Source organism: Amblyomma mixtum, chromosome 3 (genome assembly GCF_055824585.1).
Source record: "Amblyomma mixtum isolate Tamu chromosome 3, ASM5582458v1, whole genome shotgun sequence".
NCBI lineage: Eukaryota > Metazoa > Arthropoda > Arachnida > Ixodida > Ixodidae > Amblyomma > Amblyomma mixtum.
Window position 1 is genome coordinate 79,455,997 of NC_143014.1, and position 22,126 is coordinate 79,478,122.

General features: G+C 42.2%; 1 protein-coding gene across 5 annotated transcripts in view; it reads right to left on the minus strand.

Annotated features, from left to right (window-relative positions):
* Positions 1-1,014: 1,014 nt before the first annotated feature.
* LOC149350733 (coiled-coil domain-containing protein 102A-like) overlaps positions 1,015-22,126 on the minus strand; it is a 49,601-nt gene continuing 28,489 nt past the window's right edge. For 2 of the 5 annotated variants that reach the window (XM_089579848.1, XM_089579845.1), the window contains 3 exons: positions 19,092-19,195; positions 11,107-11,152; positions 1,015-4,640 (listed from right to left, as the gene is read on the minus strand). In XM_089579848.1, coding sequence (XP_089435974.1) covers positions 4,569-4,640; positions 11,107-11,152; positions 19,092-19,195 — 222 coding nt within the window. In that variant the 3' untranslated portion in view covers positions 1,015-4,568. The other 3 variants (XR_016290417.1, XM_089579846.1, XM_089579847.1) reach the window with 3 other exon arrangements.

Below are 22,126 nucleotides of genomic sequence, written 5' to 3' on the forward strand. Positions count from 1 at the left end.
GTAGAATTTTAATGTAGTTAAACAGAGAAGATATGCAAAAGCATGCGTTTATTCTTCACCTCTTCTTTCTGGCATCTGCATGTGCATGCCACCATGCTTCTCACTCTTCATCTGTACACCCTCTCTCCACTTGGCAGCAGCTGGCACGGCACTCCTCTGAACTTATCCAAGCTTCCCCCCATTGCCTGCAGCTAGTGCGATGCTTCTCCGAAGTAACACAAGCTTACCCGAGTTACTCCGAGGCTTCAGACAAGATTCTTGGTAAAAATCATTCGCAGCATTTCTAACAAAACCGTTGTGGAATCGAGCCCTTAGACACCAAGCTTCCGTTGCGGCAAAAAAAATTGTTAAAATTCAGTGCTCTATCACTGCAAAAGGAATTTTTCAGTGCATATGCATTCTTTGTGTTTGTTTTGCACGATGTTGGCAATGTCAAGGAAGACGTACATGCACACGCCGTGTGCTAAAAGCGGGCAGTAAAGGGGAGAAAGGAAACCGGCACGGGGTTGGGATTTGTCGCTCATCTTTCTTGTCATGCTTAGAGAGAACAAGCCAAAGTCATGCCTGTGAACATTAGGCGACAGCCTCCACCACCTTGCGTTTGCTGTGGCTGGAATAGAATTTTGGCTCAGCATTGGCGCAATTACATCAAAAACAGCCTATTTGTAGCAGCAACAGCGCAGGTTGGCTCAAATGACGCAGCATTCCCATCCCTGAATTTGGGATAACTTGGAGAGACGCCTACCAATCAAGTGCTCTATAAGCTTGCTCTATTCCGGATGACAGCTACTACCGGTCTTTGTACTGTGAAGGATCCGCTGGAACCACATCGTAAAATGCGGGTAGTCAGATAAACAGGGGACACATAATCAGGTTTCCCCTGTGCTTTGCCAACCCTTATCCTACAGCAAAAGCAAAAGACATTCTACTGGGATTACACATCAGACAGTCACAAGAGCATTGCTGGGAGTCTTTCATGAGATAAACCATCTGGAGGAGTCTTAGAAAGCAGCATAAGCTTTAACTTGTACTTTTTATTTGGACCACACAAAATTCTGCAGTGTCTCACGAAGAAAAGCTCAAGGAAAACATCAGTGAAAGGCTGGTGCTTAGCACTTCACAAACACACACACAACTTTCAAGGAACGTCGTCAGCCAGTAGCCTGACCTGGTATTCTCACTTTCATCACCCTGAGGGTCAGATAGGCTGTGCTAAGTGGTACCCAAACTTTCTCATGGATAGTCAAGAGACAGTGCGAAACTGCTGAGACAGATAGGAAGAGATCCCAGAGTGACTGCCTTGGAGCACAGGTCCCAAGATAATACATGCAATGTTAAATAAATCAACCCTGTATGTTTACTCATTTCATGCATGTTTGGTCCACCGGGTCAACTTCATTGTAGACAACAACAACAACACAGTGCTTACTACACAAAGAAGTTTAGGATTTAGTCTGCGAGGAACAAATGCCACTTTCCACTGGAAGCAGAAGCCTTCAATGATATAACACCGCTCGTATTCGCTTGTTTCCAATAAGGCGAGTATAGGTGGATTTACAAGCTCCACTCCACTTTTCACATTAGCAAAACCTTCAGCATAACCAAGAAGCTAGCATCACCATGACGAATACATTTCAAAATTAGCCAACTCACTCAATGAATAAACAACATTGGTATTTAATGATAAATACTATGTGCAACAATAAATATGGCTCTAGCCTTTGTGGGCAAAACTGAAGAAAGTTGTTTACACTGAAATGCGTTGTTAAAAGTTATAGTAGGATACAACTTAAAAAAAACAGCAGTTGCTAACACTGGGCCGCGGTCCGCAGCGTCCTGTATTACTCCGCTGGCCAATCCCAACAGTAAACGAAATCAGCTTTTTAATGTTTGACTATATCAAACAATCCACGTATCAAAATTCTAGAGCTCATAATTTTTTTTCTTGTGATAAGTTTCTTGTTTAGGTAACAAGAAATATTTATGCAACAGACTACTTTTTCGTCGTGGAGAAATTCTGTGCGCGAATGCTGAATGTGGGCGGAGCTTCACTGCAGACTTAAGTTGTATTCGACTATAGCATATATATATATATATATATATATATATATATATATATATATATGTGTGTTTAAGTTCACATACTTTAGGCAAGCTGTTAGGGAACAGTGTCAAATTCATAAATAAACAGGCAAGGACAGCTTTACCACCATGCTCAGTCATGTTGTAGATCCAAGGCCGAATCCTGCTGCTGAAAAAACATAAAACCAGGGTGTACAGACAGTGAAATATTTCAGTTCAAGTTGAATTTGAATACTGAAAACTACACACAAAGTGCTCAAAAACGAGCAAAAGAAAGCAGCTCCTACTCTTGAGACATGCTGACCCACTTCCTTCAAAGCTATGTATTAGTTACATCACGATATTGAGCCAGTGTTTGAGGATGAAAAGAATAGCGTACGGAGGGCTCAAGTTAGAAATTTCAACAACAACAAAAAAAATGGGCGTGATATTTCACTTGTTCATAGTCCCCTGTAATCTGGACCTAACTGTAATTTCTGCACCAGAGCTCCCTATAAGAAGCTGCTCTGTAATTTTGCCAATGTGTCACACATGACTTCACTGCCTGCTCTGAACGAAGTTGTGCATATCATCCTCTGCCACAGCTTAATGGGGGATATAACACACGGCAGCTACTACATTTTCAGGATAAAAAGTCGCCTCACATTCTGTGCTGCATTCAAAAGGGTCCGCTGTACCAGAAAGCACTCCATTGAAGTACCCTTTGCGCAGTATGCATGCTGGAAGCGTGATGTTGCTTTACTAGGGAGGATCTGCATTGCATAAATGTTCTTTTCAGCACATGCTGATTGCCTACTTGATGCAAACTATGGAAGCACAGAAAAGAAACAACCCTTTGATAAAATGGCAGTGAAATTACCATGAAAAACTAGCAGCCCACAATAAAAACACAGGCTATGAAGTGAACTACCCAAGTATTAAGTCAACTTTCAAATCCCCGCCGCCTTTTTGCCCTGCCATGAAATCATTTCTGCTGGCATTGCACAATGGCAGAGAGCCAATGGGTGAACTGAGGGAGAGAAAGCAGGCCCAACAAACCTAGTGAGCTGCGCATTTAGGCTGACAGTAATCAGATTAGGTGTGTAAGAAAAAATATTCACATAAGGTGCTGTCACCGGGTGGGAGGTTCAGTAGTCTTCAGCCCCGTAGGAAAGATAAAAGAAGAGAGCAAGCCCCGGAAGTGCTGAGTGGAAGTTTTATATCACTGGAGACTCCGGTCATCCAGATTGATTTTGAAAAATTCTTGCACTAGACGATTCTACAAAGGCAAGGGGTGGGCCTTCCTACAGCCCACATTATGGAACTTAGATAAAATGTCACTCAGGGCCCCTTGCTTGTACTTGCACATACTGCCACCACGGCAAGCTTAAGTGATCAGCGAACCAGCAATGGGACAGTTAAATCTTGGCACCTACTGACACTATCTGTTTGTGTCAACACACACACACACATAAAAATAAATGCCTGTCAAAAGTAGCAGGCTGACAAGCGTGCTTCATCATGCACAGGACTTTTGCATGACAATGCACTCCATAGCCCTGTTGCCCTGCTTTTTTATGGCATAGCATTGGTCCACTTTTTTCCATTCGCTCCGAAAGTGTAAATGTCAGCTATCTGCAACATTTACACAAATACTGCCAAATATTGCAGGTTGTTTCAATATCTACACTTTTAAACTTTAATCAGGGCACGTTTTCAGTTAAGCGCTGTCCAGCCTTGGCATACTTCACAGTCAGATGCCCTGTAGCCAATAGTCGTGTGACGCAGCTTTTCACAGGAAAGAGCGACAGAGAAGGGAAGAAACTAGCCTGATTTCATAAAGAATGACATTGGCTTAGCGCCACAACCTTCCAGATTTGCTACATGGTCAATACTAAGCCCCCCCCAAAGCTACACTGGCACAACTAAATATCGATATGTGCAAGTCAGCATCATACAATACATGAGATGGTAGAATCAAATTATTCAAGTGGTTATTATTGCCTCTAAATTTGAAACTCAAATATTCACACATATTAATAAAACTTATTTTTGCCTTTAGTGATGCACCTTTTCACTGTTTTTGCTCTCAGGGAAATCACAAGTGTCCGTCATACGAGTGCAAACATCCAAAACATTCCAGAAGATGCATACAATGGTTGAATACAACAAGCGTAATTATTTTCAAGTCATGCAAGCATAAAATGCTACAATTTACATGAAGGATCAATGCTTAACGCATGCTAGCCAAATTCATCAAAGCGGCAACTCACGTGTCCGTCATAACAGGTCACTGTACGCCATACACTGCATTACGCATACCAGATTTTCTTTTGTAGAATTTGTTCTGATATACCAGCTACATATGTACATTTGTATAGATACTGTACATGCCACATGTCAGCTGCACATGCAGCAATAAAGCAATTGCACACAAGAAACAGGCGAATTTCCATAATGTTGAAAGAGGAGGTCAGTCCTCGCCAACTTCATCTTCACTGAGCAGGTCAGCTGCCTGCCCGCCTCGGCTGCTCAGGTGGTGCAGGCTGTGAAGCTTGTGCGGCACACTGTTCTTCAGCCTGTGAAATGCATGCATGAGCTATGCTGAACAACCAGACTCATCACTGCAGCTTGAACAGTTCAGGTCACAGCAACAACAGCTGCTGACCTGGGCGTGCACACAGGCAAAGAGGAGAAAAACACTCGGCTATACACAAGGATCCTGTGTCAGTGCATCCCTTAAAGAAGCAAACAGTCCCTCAACAAGCTGCTTGTTAGGAAAAGTCGAGCATGGGTGGTCTAATCAGTTTCACGGAAACTGTAAAGAGCATTATGAGAAATAGCATACGAGAAGCTGCATTAGTTGTAACGAAATGCAGCCATGGAAGAATTGACTGTCCTGTAAGAAGCACTACTAAGTTTAATGCTATCACACACACACACACCTATAAAGTAGAGTTGCTTATGGCTCATTTCACGCCAACCGATCCAGGCTTTACGCTCAACCATCTTTGATTTCTTAAAAAAAAAAAAAAAACATGTATTAGGGTGTTACTATAAAAAACAGCCTGACAGCTTGTTTTCGTCTAAAAAAAATCTGTTCATGCCGTGGCCGCCATCTTAAGGGAGTATGCGGGTTTCGGTGTTGAAATTAATTTTTTTCGCACAGAGCAAATGAAACTTGGCATGCTTATTTTCTTAGAAAGCCCACTGAACGCTTAAATACAAAAGTTCACTGAAATATCTTTAGTTTTTACATTTTTATACACTGCACTGCTATACCAAACATTCACAAAGCAGTTGTGTGTTGGGTTTAGTGGCACATAAGCATCTAAGGCTATCTGCGCCAAGCTCAAGGTATAGAAAAATTGTTTTCTAGAGAGTTTTACAAAAAAGTGAAAAAACAACGGTGGTGTACAATGCCTAAAAAGTTAGTCTATACTACCTAGTAATGACAAAGGAAAGTAATTCTAAAAATGGCTCATAGTGCAAGCTTTAAAGAAGGTCGGGAAGCAGTGGATCAGAATTTTGAGTTTCTCAAGAAAACATTCCTCTCTTAAAAAGCTGAAAACACCACACATGGCAAAAATTGCATTACCGCCCAAGAGCAACGTGAACTCATCTCCATATCTTTCACAGAGAGGTTTGTCTTGTTTCATCAATAAGAAGTTTGTGTCGGGTGTGTGTGTCCTATGCAAAGATGACATAAGACTGCTTCAATGAAACATTCCTGGTGTCTGCATGACTTCGATTCTCCCAATGTGGGCTTTACGAAGTGTAGTTTGTTGTTCAGTTCATTATCCCACTCTTTCTGCCATTTGTTCTTCAATTTACTATGTATCAACTTCATGCAATCTCTATGAGGTATGTTTGCATTTTAGATTACACCAATCTGACCTCGTGCAGCATCAGTCAGCTCTCTTGCTACCATCTATGCCGACGTGTCTCGGGACCCAGAAGAACCTTATCATATGTCCTTGTGTTGTGACTTTTTCTATGTCGTGAATTACGCTGCCTACTAAGGGTTCAACAGCATTTCTTGACTGCAGTGCTGAGAGCAGGCTCAGGAAATCAGTGTAGATTACGCTGTTTTCAATGTTTTCATCTACTATTCTGCTAAAAACCATACACACTGCATAACATTTGGCCTTAAAGATCGATACATAACTTGGCAGTCTTGTTATCTTTTCCCATTTCCCCTGAACCGCACTTCCGACGTGCGTTGCTGTTTTTGAGCCATCTGAGTAAAATTCCATGTAACTGGCATATTTTTCTTTCAGAGACAGGTATTCCTATAGTATGTATGTGTTCATGTGGTGTTTGTTTTTTACAAAAGTGTGTTAGCATGAAGTCACATGCAGCGGGAAGGCTGTACCATAGCGGCAATGGGTCGCGCCTTTTGCATTTTCAAGTAGGGCATCGAGTACTCCTGGTTCATAGCGTGCATCTTCAAAGCATAACAACAAGGTCTGAATGACTGTGGTTTATTACTGGATTGTGTTCTAGATGTGCACGTGGTAACTGTAAGGTAAGAAGGTGTTTTGGTAGGGAGGACACAGGGGCACAATAAAAGACACGGACATAGAAGTAGACAGGGACGAGCGCTTACAGTAGACAGGAAAGTAGACAGGAAAGCGCTCGTCCCTGTCTACTTCTATGTCCGTGTCTTTTATTGCGCCCCTGTGTCCTCCTGAAAAGTTATGAACCAACACGCCCAAATACAAGTACTTTTGGTAGGGATCTTACTTTCTGTACGTATGCACATGTAAGCACTGCTCTTTTGTTTCCAAAAGTTGGTGGATTTGTTTCTATATAAAGACTATTTATGGGGGATGTTCTGTATTTGCCAGTTGCTAGATGCAGACCTAGGTTTTGTACAGGACCCAGTTTGCAGTCGTAAGGAATGGTTGATGCAATGACATTCTAGAAATAATTTTAGCAGCTTGATATTTTTCTGTACAGAATGTTTAATCCACGCTTGCATATTGCACTCATTATTGTCATGTAAAATTAGAGATGGTACAAAAAATTAAGAAAGTAATTAGAAAATATAGGCACATCATAGCATAAACAACCTATACCAAAGAACACTATGCAACAAACCGCATGAAAATCCACAAAGTCATTGTCGTCCTATGCTTTCTGCAAGCAGGGCAGTCATGTCAAAAAACACTTTTGAGAAAACTGGCATTTTCACAGAAGTTTCAACCAGTTTTTTGCTACCTACAGTGACAAAAATATTTTTTAAATCCTTCTGGGGTTTTTTGAGCGAAAAGTTTTTGGGATATAATTAGAAAGTTCTTAAAGATACAAAAATCTGATGTTTTCTAAAATTCTAACTCTTTAAAGATTTTTGTGATCCGAAAGCCGTGGCCCCCTTAAGTTTGCAAGCGGTAGCAAAACCTAGTCTTACAAAAAAAATTTTTGTAAAAAATAAAATTTTTTTGCGCATGATTATAAAATTTCTTTCATACAAATAAAAGGCACTGCGCTTTCATATGCAGCAAACTGAACTGAATTTGTTTTATTTTTTAAATATAAAACACGGAAGAAGGTAGAACAATATGAATTTTGAAATTTTTATTAATACTTTATGTTCTCCTAGTAGTCATTTCAACTGTTGTTCTAAGTTGTCCAGAAGGCAGAAGGCAAATAAGCTAAAACAAAAAATGATTCAGAGATCAAAAAATGTAAGGCATGTAGTAAAAAAATTCTAAATTTGAGAAAATTTGCTTTTTTCAGGCATATTCAGCCTTCAATTGCATAATGAGGTGGTCCTAGTAAAAATATGAAAGATAGTAAGTTGCACAGTACCATTCAATGGTATTTATTTCTCAAAGTTTAATCAGAATATTTCTTGCTTTAAGCGAGAAAAACATTTTGCAGTTGAGTCCTTGCATTCAACCCCTGTGCTGCTCGGTGCTTGCTCTTCACTGCAGTGCACACTAGCACTGACGTCAAAGAGCCACATAGAATAACGAGCTCATTTGACTTGTTTCCTTGACTTGTTTCCGCCATGGCACAACCTCTCAGAGTGGTTTTAACTCTGACTGTTCAGACTGCAAAGCGTGCTTCTCAGCTGAGGAACAATGGCCGTTCTGCTTGAGCTTAGACCGAAAGTGGAACCTGCATTTGATAGCGCTCCTCGCTGCTGCGGGATGAGCAGCACGGCTGCAGCAGTCTTGGTCTGCATCTTCAGTTACCATGCGGGTTATCCTGACTCTCTGGCCACGCGGCCGCTTGATTTTCATATTTAGTAACTGTGCCCTTCAGCAGATTTTTGTATTGCCGATGTTGACAGCATCCAAGTCCAGTGGACCAATATATCCGAGCAGTGCAGTGCTGGTTCTGTGTATATTTGCAGCTAGTGGCCAAGTGTGCTGCAGTGAAGAACAAATGCAGAGCAACATCGAGGCTGAACGCAGACTCAACTTTCAAATTTGTTTTCTCGCTTAAAACACAAAATGTTTTAGATCAAATTTCCGGAAATAAATGCCACTAATGGTACTGTGCAACTCGGTATCTTTCATATGTTTATTAAGACCGCTTCACTATGCAACTGAAAGAGAATATGCCCCAAAAAGCAAAGTTTCTCAAATTTAGAATTTTTTCTGCTGACACGACTTATGCTGTTTGATCTCCTAAACATTTTTATTGGCTTTTGCCGTCTGAACAACTTCGAAAAATAGTTGGATTGACTACTGTGGGAATATAAGGTTTGAGAAAAATAAAACTCATATTTCTGCAGCTTTTTCTGTGTTTTTAATGAAAAAAAAAATTCATTTGAATTGTAACTTAGGAATGCATAGTAGGTACCATCCTGTGTTGTCGCCTGTCCCGTCTCTTTCTGAGGTTTTTGTTCTTCATCTCAAATGATCGTACATAAAAGCACTACGTCGTTAACTGTTTAATTTTTTAAAATTTTTTTCTAAGGCTAGGTTTTGCTACTGCTTGCAAAGTTAAGATGGTGGCCACGGCACACAAAAATTTTTTTGCCGAAAACAAATTGGGATAATGCTTGTCACAGTAACGCAATAAACCATGATTTCATAAAAGGAAGTTGAAGTTGGTTGAACACAAAGGTCTGGGAATGACCCTTATAGTGTGGAACCTTGTTGATTCATTCTTGGTTCACATGATTTCCTGGTTCATAAGCTTAAAATCGCCAGCAAGAAAAAAAAAAAGTCCCCACAGAGTTTCGCCCTTCCCCTTCTGGTTAATACGTTCCCTGATAGTGCAGTTTCCCTGTAAGTATGTTAATAGTTTTGCCAAATTCTGATCTCGTGATACGCTTGGCGACCAACTGCAGGCATGCTAATGTGGGAGCAGGCATAGCCTAGGGGCACCCAATATCGGCAGAAGCACGACAGTCAGTCACCAGGGCAGCTTCCCTGCAGTGCTAAATGGGGTGAAGCATCTGAAAACTGACCCGGTACATGAACATACGAGCGGGCACGCGAAACGACAAATGCGCAGCGGCAATGATCTGCAAGAGTGGCTTCTCTGCAGTGCTAAGTGCAATGGGGCGAAGCGTGCGAAAAACGACGACGGTAACAACAAAAGAGATTCCAGTTATTCGCAACTTTCATGAACGCTGGCGCCTGCTAGAACCCACGATGAGGGGATAGCGCGGCGACGACAATGAGCGGTCAAGTGTTAATTTGTTAGCATGCGCTGTACCTTTAATTTTTAACATGTTCTTTTTGCATGCGGCAAACTTTGGAAAAAGAAACTGACGTTAGTAAGGTGCACTAGCATGCATATTGTGGTCTGTAGAGTGCCAGAAGCCTACACACATTTGCTTTGGGCGAACGGCTGAAGTGAGAACTGATGACAGAATTGCAAATTAGCAGGACAGTAATAAAGCCTATAGAGGAGTGCTGAGAGCACTCTTCCTGTTCTTTCGAAACCGGTGCACCTTCCAGAGCGTAGCTGTCGCCGAATCTCGGAAAGTGTGTGGGCAAAGTAGCATGCTGCTTTATCAAGGCTCAACGGTCAGCAGATTGGTACAACAGCGCGTCACCTCCTGTCACAATATTGAAGCGTGGCAGGTGTGTTGCACCTGCCAAGCTGTGGCTTGAGAGAACTGCGCTTAATCTCTTAATCGCAGCGGTAACACAATGCAGTGGTGTCTAGTAAAGACTGGCGGTATTTCCCCGACTGGAGAAGTCTCCAGCACCGTACCAAATTTTTGCCCCTCAAAACCGTTCTGACGGCCACGGTGAAGAGGCTTTCCTGTACATGAAAATAGACTTCCAGATTTCTGCAACCCATTCATTAAGCGTGTATACATCGTTTTCGCCGCTTTTCTGATACCTGAATGCATAGCTCTTGCACTGTGCATGACAACGCTGTCCCCACAAAGCATGTTGTGAGGCCAGCCTTTATCACTTTTCCAAGTTCTACAAAAGACAATGAATTTGCGACTCATTCCATCAAATTGAGCCAAGCATGGGGTAGTTCCTGAGCTGCGCTACATTGTGAACACAAGGATACAAAGTGGAGCAGAAATAGAGACTGAAACCGCGACCCTACCGCGGCAGCTGCCCAAACCCCTAAACGGCAGCCACATTTTATTACCAGTATCGCCCCCTATAGCCCATGAAAGTTGCAAATACTTTTGCCCTTGCCATCACCAGACTGGAAATATTACAAAAGTTTCTGTCGCGCTAAGGTCAATGCAAATGCTAAAAGAAGTTTACATGCATCAGGAGAGCTTTCCTACTTTTGCGGCAGTGTGCTGACAGGGCTTTATAGAAAGTAAAAGTGTCAACAAATGCCTTTGTACTCATTCTTGTGTCGCATTTTTAAAAATGTTAGCAGGTTTTGATCACAGGTTTTCCCAAATAATAAGCTTTCCTCTTTAATTTTTGGAAAACATGTCAACAAGGTTTAACTGCATATACTGTTCAGAAATTAAACACAAATGGTAACTGATAGATAGACATCTAGAGAAAATAGCATGCAAGTTAATGGAGTTAGGCATAAATATGTGCAAAAAAGAAAAGAATGGACGAAAAAGTGCTCAGGTATCAGTGCCATTACCTTGACAGAGTCCAAGTGAACCGATGCAACCAAGCATTCCTCTTGGCTTTGTAAGTAAAAGGAGAGAGAAAAGTGGAGCTAGGAAAACCATGTGCTAAACTGCATAAATCCTAACACAAAGCATAAGCATTACTCCAGCTTGTTAGACATAAATCAAATGATCCCATAAACATGCACACCTGTACACAGAATTGAGAAACCTTACAGCATCCCTCAATTTTTAGAATGACCTTCACTGCACTCGGCAGAGCAGACAGCTTTGTTCAACAAGAATAACAACAGCTGTTACACTGCCACCTAAATACGCAAAGTAGTGACTGTAAAGTGCACCTCTGCAAACAACAGGCTGCCATGTAGGTGGTAGTATTAAACGTGGTGCAAGCTGGTGACGACTATAATTTTAGAAGTAGGCAGAAAGACACAACAAGGACACAACAAGGACAATGAATGAAAGAGTAGTGCTGTTGTTCTCTAGAGCGAATTTTTTAAAAGAGTATAGGCACCAAATTTTTTGTTGCACCTTTTCTTCTTTGTAATGATGCATAAGACATCTGTATACATGGATCACCACATGATATTCACCCATGACTGTCTAAATAATTCATAATGGAATTTCTTATCTCATGCTGTTTCTGTTTCGGTTTAAACAACCATGCGATGGCTGTGATGCCAAATGTCAGTACAGGTCATGTGAGGCCTGAAAAAACTGTGACATAATTGCTGCCTCGTCATTTTAATTCACTACAACGCTAAAGCCAGCCTGCCTCAAGAGCCAGAATGACAAAAAATGAAGCAGCAGTTAACTCTTTCGCTACCGCGCCATAGGCCATCGTTCGCATATGATCGATTCAAATCGCCCGCGCAAAAAAGTTCATTTTGGAGCGTTGTGGACGTGCTCCGCCATCTAGTTAGCGAGCTCAACAACTGCTCTTTCGATTGCAGCCTTGGTTTCAGTGTTTTGACAGGAGGGGGCACCGTGAAAAATAAAACTTTGAATGGCCGCAGCAGCGTCAGCCGGAGAAAATGGCGTCCGCGTCGCCGCGTGCCCCTCGAAAGCTAAAGTTGACACCGAGCACGTCGGCCGGTTTCGGTTTCGTTTTTTGCTACAAAAGCAGCGGTTATTAGTCGGGCAACAATGTACAAACGTCGGATTTCGGTTTCAACAGCGAGACTTCGCCTCGGGAGCCTGGAACGTCAGCGCGTACTTGCATGCAAGTTCTGTTTTCGTTCGCTGTGTGTTTTCTGCGGTGCATACGGTTTGTAACTGATGGCAGTGGTTTATTTTTGTGCTTCAGGGTCTTGACAACATATGGCGAAGACAGTTTGCCAAATGCTCAAGGTCGCGTCGCGTTTTTAAACCAAGACGACAGCTAGGTGTCCATATCGGCACATCGCTGCGGAGCGGCGCTCGGAGATTCGCTCGACTTCTCGACTTTTTTTTTATGCTCTTCACGGCGGAAATGATGAAGACCATGTGCGGAAACACTAATAAGTATGCATGGATGAAGATTTTCAGCTAATTCGGCGTGACGGCTCATGGGAAGACGTGAATATGTTGGAGATTCTGATGTTCATTGGAATCATCATATACATTGGAATTGCCACGACTGTATCTCTACTGAAATACCAGAATAATCTATTCTGGCCCTCTGCCATCAAAAATCATTTCTCAAAATTGGTTTTTCGGTTTTGTTGTTTGTTTGTTTTTTGCACGTAACGGACCCGGATGATTCATTGGCGACAGCTTCTATTGGCAACACTTGGAAAGCGTCCTGGCTTTTGAACCACATCTATAAAACTTATTTCATCGATCCTGATGTTTTAGAGCTTGCCTAAAATGCCTAATTTTATCAGCTGGCTTTCGGGGAGCAGCTCATTCAAGAAATCTTTGGGTATGATGAGGGAAAAGAAGTCCACGCCCCCAATCCTCTCATAGAATCCATTCAACACCAACCGAAAAGAATGAAAAAAAAGAAGAAACTGCAAGCTCGGCTATCAGAGAACAAGGGAGGAACAAAGATAAAACCTTATGTGAAGCACTTGTCAGTCTACCTCTGCTTCACATCTTCACCCCTGATTGCTCTTCACAGTGGCACCACAGTCATGACCCCTGACTTGACATGCCACGGAAAGTGCAGTAAATTTTTCTCATAGCTGAAACTGTGAATAATGACAGCTATAAACATGTGCAACAGTGTGTATATTCCAGTTTTCCTCTAATCAAGTTAGGGCTTAGTGCAGTCGGTAATTTTTGTTTTTGCTATATACTTTTTCTTGTGTTTTTAGCAAATTTCACAAATAAATGTTCATTTACTTTTGCACACACAACTCTTCAGTTTGTTTCATTCAGGAGTGTAACTAATAAGCTACAATTTCATACATTGCAATATGTGCTGGGTGTATTAGTTCTTGAGAAAAAAATTTTTCTTTCAGTACGCTCCAAATCGTGCATTTTTCCGCGGTAGCGAAAGAGTTAAACAACCGAGCCCGCCTTTAATGATCCTGTTGACTGCGCTCATTACGCTCGCTGCATCGAAGTTCGTAGTAAGTGGACTTTAAGATTTAAAGCCAGAAATATGAATTCTGATGAAAATGGCATTTGTTTCTGAAAAGTTCATTACGCGCGTCTGCTTCTTCGAAGGCAACCATACCAAGGTGCTTTCCAACCTCTGCACAGCAGTCATATGTACACTCGCCGTCAAAAGTAAATGGAAGGCGACTTTGTCAAAAAAAATTAATTTCTTTAAATCATAATGGTCCATGCTTGTAGGTGCACATTGCAATTCGCAAAATCCCAAATAGGCAGCACATATGTATTCAAGGATGCATGAATTGGGAAGCCAATGATTAAATTTTTTTGTGAATATTGCCTTCCATTTACTTTTGACAGCACCTGTACATTAGACTCGTGATAATTCAAACTCTGATAATTTGTACTTTCAGTTAATTAAAAGAAATTTCAAAATTTTGGTAGGCTGGCTATATTTTAAATGGATTTTAAAGTTGCTTAATTTGTATCGCGATTTCTCTTAAATTCAGTTCATTCAAACTTTTTGTCTTGCTTGAATGCTCCCGGAGTGCAAAAAAGCGGTGACTAAGGTCAGATATGTCAAGTTTGCGGCGCCACGTGAGCTGAAAATTCGGCTCATCCTACCGTTTAACTCAGTCGAGGTCTTAAGCGGGGCAGTGTCGAGGTACAATTGGTACTCCAAGCGTTCGGAGGCACCCCGAGCGTGCACAGTTTCATTTTCTGAGCTTCGCTACCAGCCCGCAACTATTGTGACTACCGGCCGTGCTTCAGCGAGCTAAGTCCAGCTGCGCATCAGTTCGGACACTGATTGGCATGTCGCTAGCCTTCTTTTTTTTTTATAGGCATCTTGCCATTCTGGAGCAAATGTGTGTTCCACTCGGCTTCTGTCCACGTGGTTCTGCGCGTCGACAATGCGCACTCATCATGAGCTGCTCGCTGTGCAGCTCCACCGCTACCAGGTCGCACCTGTGAAGGAGGCCGCGGAAAGCGTTGCTATTTTGGAGCAGTTCTGCTCAGGTATTCCCGACAGCGTCAGCGCCATGCAGTTTTCATCAAAAAGCTGACGGCCATTGCCAATTTTGTCACTAATTAAATTTCCTGCAGTGTGAAGCAGTTTTTTTTTTTGTAGCCATTCAGTGATTCGACCTTCGGATAATTAGGGTGTATTTTAGACACTAGACACTTGAGGTCCCAACTAACATGGTTTCTTACCCTATTGGTAAGCCAGTGCATTACTGATTACTCTTTTCAACAACACAACCAGCTGAAGACTGTTGGTCGAGTAAGCATATCACTGACTTTCACCAATATTTTATGTTGTGCTAAAGTTTTTAGCTACATTTTTATAGAGAAATAGATCGAAAATGGCCTTTGTATGCACAAATATTTAAAAAGAAAAGTCGCATTTAGTTCTTGATCATATTAAGATGCACTTCTGATAATTCAAACAAAAACCTCTGACCCCTTAAAGTTTGAATTAATGAGAGCCTACTGCACCGAGGCCAAGCAACAAGCTGCTTTAAGAGCACGATTTAACTAATCGCAGTTAAAATTAAAGCACTGACGGCAAATGGTGGCAAAGCTGGTCTCCTAGTCATCAGATTCCTGGCAGTTAGGAAGTGCTTGTACTTTGCGTACAATGGCTTCATCAGTGTATCATTCAGCAATGCCGGTGTCATGATACGCACCTCACAAAGTCATCCCAGGCGAAATCATGTCCGGCCATCTGTGTATCAACGTATTCTTAGAAATCCATATGTGTGTAATAACACTAATGTTCAACAGTATCTTCGGTCATTTCTTTACCATGCTTTACAGAAGCAATTTCCTATGTTCTCTACCATCAGTCCCATCCATACGGCCTTAATCATTTCCACAGCAGCAAACAAAGATATCCAAACTGGAAAGTCGCCACCTGGTGTGTCAATTGCTATCAGCATTGGAATGTCGCCACCAGGTGTGTCAACTGCTATCAGCATGTGCTGTATGTAGCACCAATGTTAGGACATATTGAGCATGTGAATGACGCCCATGTCCGGTGGCTGAGTCTCGCACTTTTCATTTGGTGGCTAGAAAAGCATAGTCACTACAGTCAGAGAAAGCAACAAGTGGTGCATCGCAAAGTTATCAAGCACAAGCAGGAACTTCTATTTGTTCCGTTTATGTCACGGTTGAACTCAACAAGCTCCTCAACAAGAAAATCGTGCATCACCGTTATGAAACTTATGCCTAGTTGCACGCTCCTCGAATAACAACAAAAAGTGATGCATTATGCAGGCCTTTGTGTTCAGCCTGTAGAGTATAAAATTATACTTTCCAAAGCATTACAGATTTTCTGATGACAAAGGAAAGCCACCTGTCACAGTCGTTCATCCTCGTGCACACAAGCATGTTAACATGATAGTTTGCGGTGCCTTCCAAAGCATTCGTTTTTGACAGCACCATTAGATCAAACTGTGCCGTTTTGTTGGCAGTGTTTCGCCTTTCTTAATGCATGTTCAGGGTCTCACATTCCTTCCGAAGGCAGGTGTCATGGGGGCTCGGAGACGCTCTTCAAACTCCGCTGTTACTGGATGCATGGGATTTTCGACTTCAGGGCCGAACTTACGGCGCCTCTTTTTCTTCTAACCAAGTTACGCCGCCACAGTCATTCACTGTATGTGAGATGCAGTCCCATCGCTCTAATGCATATTTTGACGGTAGCATCGCCCTCATTCAAAATAAGCGAGCGTTCGTTACAACGGTGGCCATTATTAGTGAGCTCAACTGCATTGCAGTTTTTTCGTGTCTCCCGTGACCTATACTGACAGTTAAAAAACTGTTTTTAACAGTTTAACTTTTAAATATGATTAAAAAAAAGAAGCAATTTAATTATAATTTATTTACAGGTAGTAAGCAACTACCATGTAGTGAGCCATGTTTTACACAACAGTACAAAAAAACACAACATGCAACCAAAGTCTGATGTCTATATATACCGTTAAATATGCAATGTGCATGGACATATCCAACAAAGTTTCAGCCAAAATCTCTGATTGCGTGCAAAGTTTCACTAAGACACATGAAGTGTTCAACCCACTGCAGTGGCTCAATGGCTTTGGTTTGGTTTGGTTTGGTTTATAGGGTTTAACGTCCCAAAGCGACTAAGGCTATGAGAGACGCCGTAGTGGAGGGCTCCGGAAATTTCGACCACCTGGGGTTCTTTAACGTGCACTGACATCGCACAATACACGGACCTCTAGAATTTCTCCTCCAAAGAAATTCGACCGCCACGGCCGGGATCGAACCCACGTCTTTCGGGTCAGCAGCCGAGCACCATAACCACTGAGCCACCGCAGCGGCATTCAATGGCTTTGGTGTTCAGGTGCTGATCCTAAGGTCATAGTATCAAGTGGCCGGGATTCAATGGAGGCAAAATGCAAAACTGCCCGTAGAAGAACCCCACATGGTCTAAATTTATCTGGAGCCCTCCACTACGCCATCCCTCATAGCCCTCCCTCATGCGTCGCTTTGGGACATTAAACCCCGCATACCACCACCACATGCAGCACTCATAGATAGCCTCACAGAGCCTTGAGAATCACGCAGTCTTGGCAACACAACCCATAGGTGACCATAGATAAATCAAGCAAAGAAAACCATGCAAAGCTGGTTCAGCTTGGAATGCTATTGATAAAGCTATGGGCTCATCAGTGTGCACATGGAAGGCCTAATGGTGCTGGCATATAATGTGCCATGCAAGTTGAAGGAGGGAAATATTATCAGACAAAGCAGAGCGAAGATGAGTATGATAGCGGCAAACATGCAACAGCCCCAGATGACAGAGATTAACTATCTACTGGCTTCTAACCATTTCACACTTAGTCTCTCTTGTGGCAAAACTACTATAATATGAATATGTTGTAGTATATCTAGTATTAAGAAATTCACTAGTATTAATAAAACTGATTCAGTGTCATTTACCACATCCCACAATTTTTAGGCTTTTTAGGCTTTCAGGCAATTTTTTGGCTCCATAGGCCTAAAAATTAAATGGAGGTTAAAAAGTGAACAGCAAAATAAACAAATAGCAGCACTCCTAGATAGCATATCTAGCACTGTGGCATTGAACATGCCACAGCTGACGCGTGACAAAGGTGCTATATGAAGACAGCACACTTTGAAAGTGCAGCAATTAAACAATATTTACAGTCTTTTTGACTTGAAGTAATTTTTATATAAGAAAATATACAAAATTTTCTTGTTTCTTGCAACCCCTTGTCAGTACATAACGCCACAACTTGCAGGTTAACTTTCCCATAAGGTATATTTCTTTTCTTTGAGCCACTACTATCAAAATCCTTCAAAGGGACCGACCACTGACCAAAATGTGTCATGAGATTATGGTGGAAATTAAAGGATTATGCCTCATATTGTAAGAACTGACTGCAATATCAAAGAAACGGGAATTTATAATTTTAATTTGACACTGAAAATCGCATACAAAGCAATCTTGTGGTGAAACGACTGCTTTCTACTAAGGTCTTTGTAGGGAGGGGGGTAGATCCTCCTGAGGGCTCCTTGGTGTTCGAAGATGGCTTCATACCGTCTAGTGACTGCGCCCAGTTCCCCTTCGGTGCACACCTCCCGATTGGCTTATCGGCCATGATCAGTGTAGCCCACCATGAGACCGCATCTCAGTAAAATATCGCCTATTCGTTTTAAGTGCACAGTGTTTTTTTCTTTTAGGAGTGTTCGTCATGTTTTATTATAGTTTACACTCTCTCCAGTGTGCTTCAATGAAAAGCAAAGCTCAATTCGCATCGTCGACCATGTGCTTCTAGCTTTTGTTACTTGATGGCACCACAGCATTTTGAATTTCTTGGATGAAGCAGCAACCACAGTCCACTAAAATTTCGTCGGCGAGGCGACATCACTGTGCCATAACAGCTCTGAGTGTGGAAACTAAAATGGCCACTACTCTGTACTAAAAATACCTTATTATACTGTCTGGCAGGTGAGATTTATATTAGTTTTTGGTACAGCACTTTTGCCGATGTGCAATAGCCACCACGCTTGTTGATCATGGTTTCCAGAATTAGGATACAAGAAAATGGGTGCATGCATTGATTTAAAAATTCTCAGTAAAGATCTTCCACAGAGTTTCCAACAAACCCATGGCGGAATCGAGCACCTTAGGCAGCAGGCTTTCCGTTATGCCAAAAATTGGGTGCTTAAAATTCAGTGTTCGGTCCCTTTAAGATTTTAATTCTTTGCAAACTAACACTATACTTTTTGGACACTAACATTAGTTAACAACACAGCTTGGAGTATCACTCGTTTAGACGACACCAATTGTTGTTTTTAGTGTCAGATGCTGCAACATGCAGGCTGGGTGCTCAGAAAGAGTAGCAGGACAAACATGAGACCACAAATGACTAGGTTGGGATCTGCGACAGCATGCCTACTCACTCACCTTGTCTGCAAGTGTTCGAGCTGAACCTGCAGTGTTTCTATCTGTTCCTGAAGTTCATCATTGCAGCGCTGAAGCTTGCGAATGCTGTTGGTTGCACTGTCAGCCTTCAGAAATGAGGGAGGAAAGAATAACAAGAGCACATTAAATGCAATAAATGCAGAAAATACATCACAGTTTCCACAAAACATCTCATCAATGACATACAGACCCACATCCAACACACTGTACATTTAATCCTTGAAATTGCGTTCGGTACATGATAGCCTTAGTTCCGCCATAAAACACAACACAACACTACATGACTAGATTTCTGATAGTAGAGCGCTACGTCAATGACATCCTCAAAAGACCGGCTGACGACATTGATGTATGGTTTCAGCAGGATGGCGCCGCTGCACACAGCAGCGACAAGGCTTGGACCTGGCCCGACGTCACGTTTCTGCAGAAGTGGATAGGATGGCTAGGTCCTGTGAATCAGCCAGCCAGGCCATCTCACATGGCACCCCTTGACTACTTTTTGTGGGGTTACACAATAACTTATACACTGCAGGACCTCAAAGACAAAATAAGAGAACTCTGAATGACCATATTTCAGGCGGTCATAAGAAAATCAATGACTTATGTACAAACAAGATGCCAGAGCTCTATTGTTGCAGAAAGTGATCTATTCGAGCTCGGGTTATTAACAGTAGCCACCCAAAATGAAAGGAGTTCAGGACAGCCACGCCTACTATTCCTGCACAGCCAAATCACAACACGTGACTTGTTGACAAATAAAGCTCCTCTCATTTGTATCCTTCCAGCTGGGTTGTCTTCATCGCCACTGCAAAGTGCAGTGTGCTCACTACATCTTGCACCATCATATGCGTAAACTGGCTGATGCGGGCACAGAAACCATTGACAACATACCGACCTACCACTTCAGCGGGGCTGCAGAGCCATGCCCGCAGCTGACTACCTTTGCTCAAACCACGAATGAGAGCAGCACGATTATGGCGCATGAATGTACTAGTCATGTTTTTGTGAACTATACGGGCTTTTTTTGGAGCTGGGAAAACGGAAACACATGAGGCTTTCCTTACCACAAATAATGATGGCATGTGGGTTTCTGAAGGTGCTCTCCAACATTGTAAACTACAGTTATTGTATAAAGTGAATACAGTCAGGCCCACTTATAACAATACTGGTTATAACAATATATTGGATATAACAATGGTCAGTCGCGGCACCATCAGCTTTACGATGTGTTGTATGGTAAAATAAACTGCTTATAGCAATGCTGTCAAGGCACAATATTGGTTACAACAATTAAATCTGGTAATTGAGTGTCAACCATAATAGGAAAAAAAAAAATGGAAATGCTACAACCACACCAGCAAAACCATGCTTACAACACAAAAGCGTGCGCATGTAGGGCTGACCAACAGACTGAGCCGGCGCAGCGAGGCCACGAAAGCAAAAGAACCCGTGACCATGCACTCAGAAACGCTGCCACGGAGCGTGCAGAGGATGCTTGCGTGTCGCAATGACACAGGCAGGAGAAACAATGGATGCGTTCCCCTGAGCAAAAGGCCCATGCAGAGAAGAAAGTAGGGAGCGTGGTAGGGAGCCTTGGCGGAGCAGTCCATTATTAATGTTTCTGAGGGGTGTGCCGCTCGCAGAAAAAAATGCAATAGCGCATTGCGTTCTTTGTGAGCTGCTGCATTGCTACATTGGCTACGCACACCATGTGTATTTTCCCAATAAGTCAGTGCAGTGCGCACACACGTGCAACCAGCGCAGTTTTTCTCTTGTCAGCCGTCGCCACACCCTTGGTTCTGCATGCTTCTTGAATTTCCCGCAAGAATCGCTTCCGGAAAGTCGGTTTGATTCCTGTGATGTGGAGGTGCACGAAGCTCCCGCCAGTGCAGTGATGGCAGTGCTTTGGTCATCGGTCAACATTTTTCCGGTCCCCTGAGGTTCGAATTAATGAGCTTTTACAGGCGTTGGAACAACCAAACACCTCCAGGTATTTACTGTCAATAAATGCTCTGAAGTTTGTCATGTTTTCTTTTTTTCTTACACAACCCTGTTATAACAATTATTGGTTATAACAATGCTATTTCCTTGGCGTTTGAATATTGTTATAAGTGGGCTTGACTGTATTTAATAACTGAGGTTAAAAATTTAATTAACTAATTAGCCACAAAACAAAAATTGCCTGAGGTGCGCAAGGTTGGTGCCAACAATATGCTATGAATTTTGCTCGCCCATTGCTAATATTTTATTTTTTAGCCCATAGCTCAGGTTAGCTGGGGCACCCAGCTAACCTATGCGACTAGAGAAATTAAATTGATTGCGTACAAGACGTTCATGCGGCCAATAATAGAGTACGCAAGTGCAGTGTGGAGTCCTCATCAAAAGGGTTTAAAACGGAAACTGGAAAGATTGCAAAGGATGTCAGCACGTTTTATATGCTCTAAATACCGCCGCACTGATTCAATCACAGCAATGCTAAAAGAGTGTCAGCTAGAATCACTAGAAGTAAGAAGACTAAAGCAGAAATTGAAACTTTTTTTTCTGATAATGAATGATAAAGTCAAAGTTAATAAACATCACTATGTTGCACCTCCCCTGAAGCGTTGCCCTCGGAAAAATCACAGTAAGGTATTACAACCTATTATTACACGTACTGATGTCTATCGCTACTCCTTTTTTCCCGATGCTGTAGAAATTTGGAATCAACTACCAAGTGACGTTGTGGACCAAACAGATGTAGACAAATTTGTGACAGGTGTGAACGCGTTCCTGGAAGATTGCTGTGCAAATCTGTAATTCTGTGCATTTGAGTGTTTCTTTTTTTAGCGAAGAGAATTGCACTTGTGTCTGTATATGTTTCCCTCCCTGTAATGACCCTCATGCAGAGGGTTAACAGTATGAATAAATAATGTGTCACGCTGCCAAGGCTAGTGCACTTATTCATGCTGGCTACATCAGCGCCCCAAAAGCAGGTCATCACATATCCAGAGTAAAGAAAAGCATCTTTCGCTGTGACA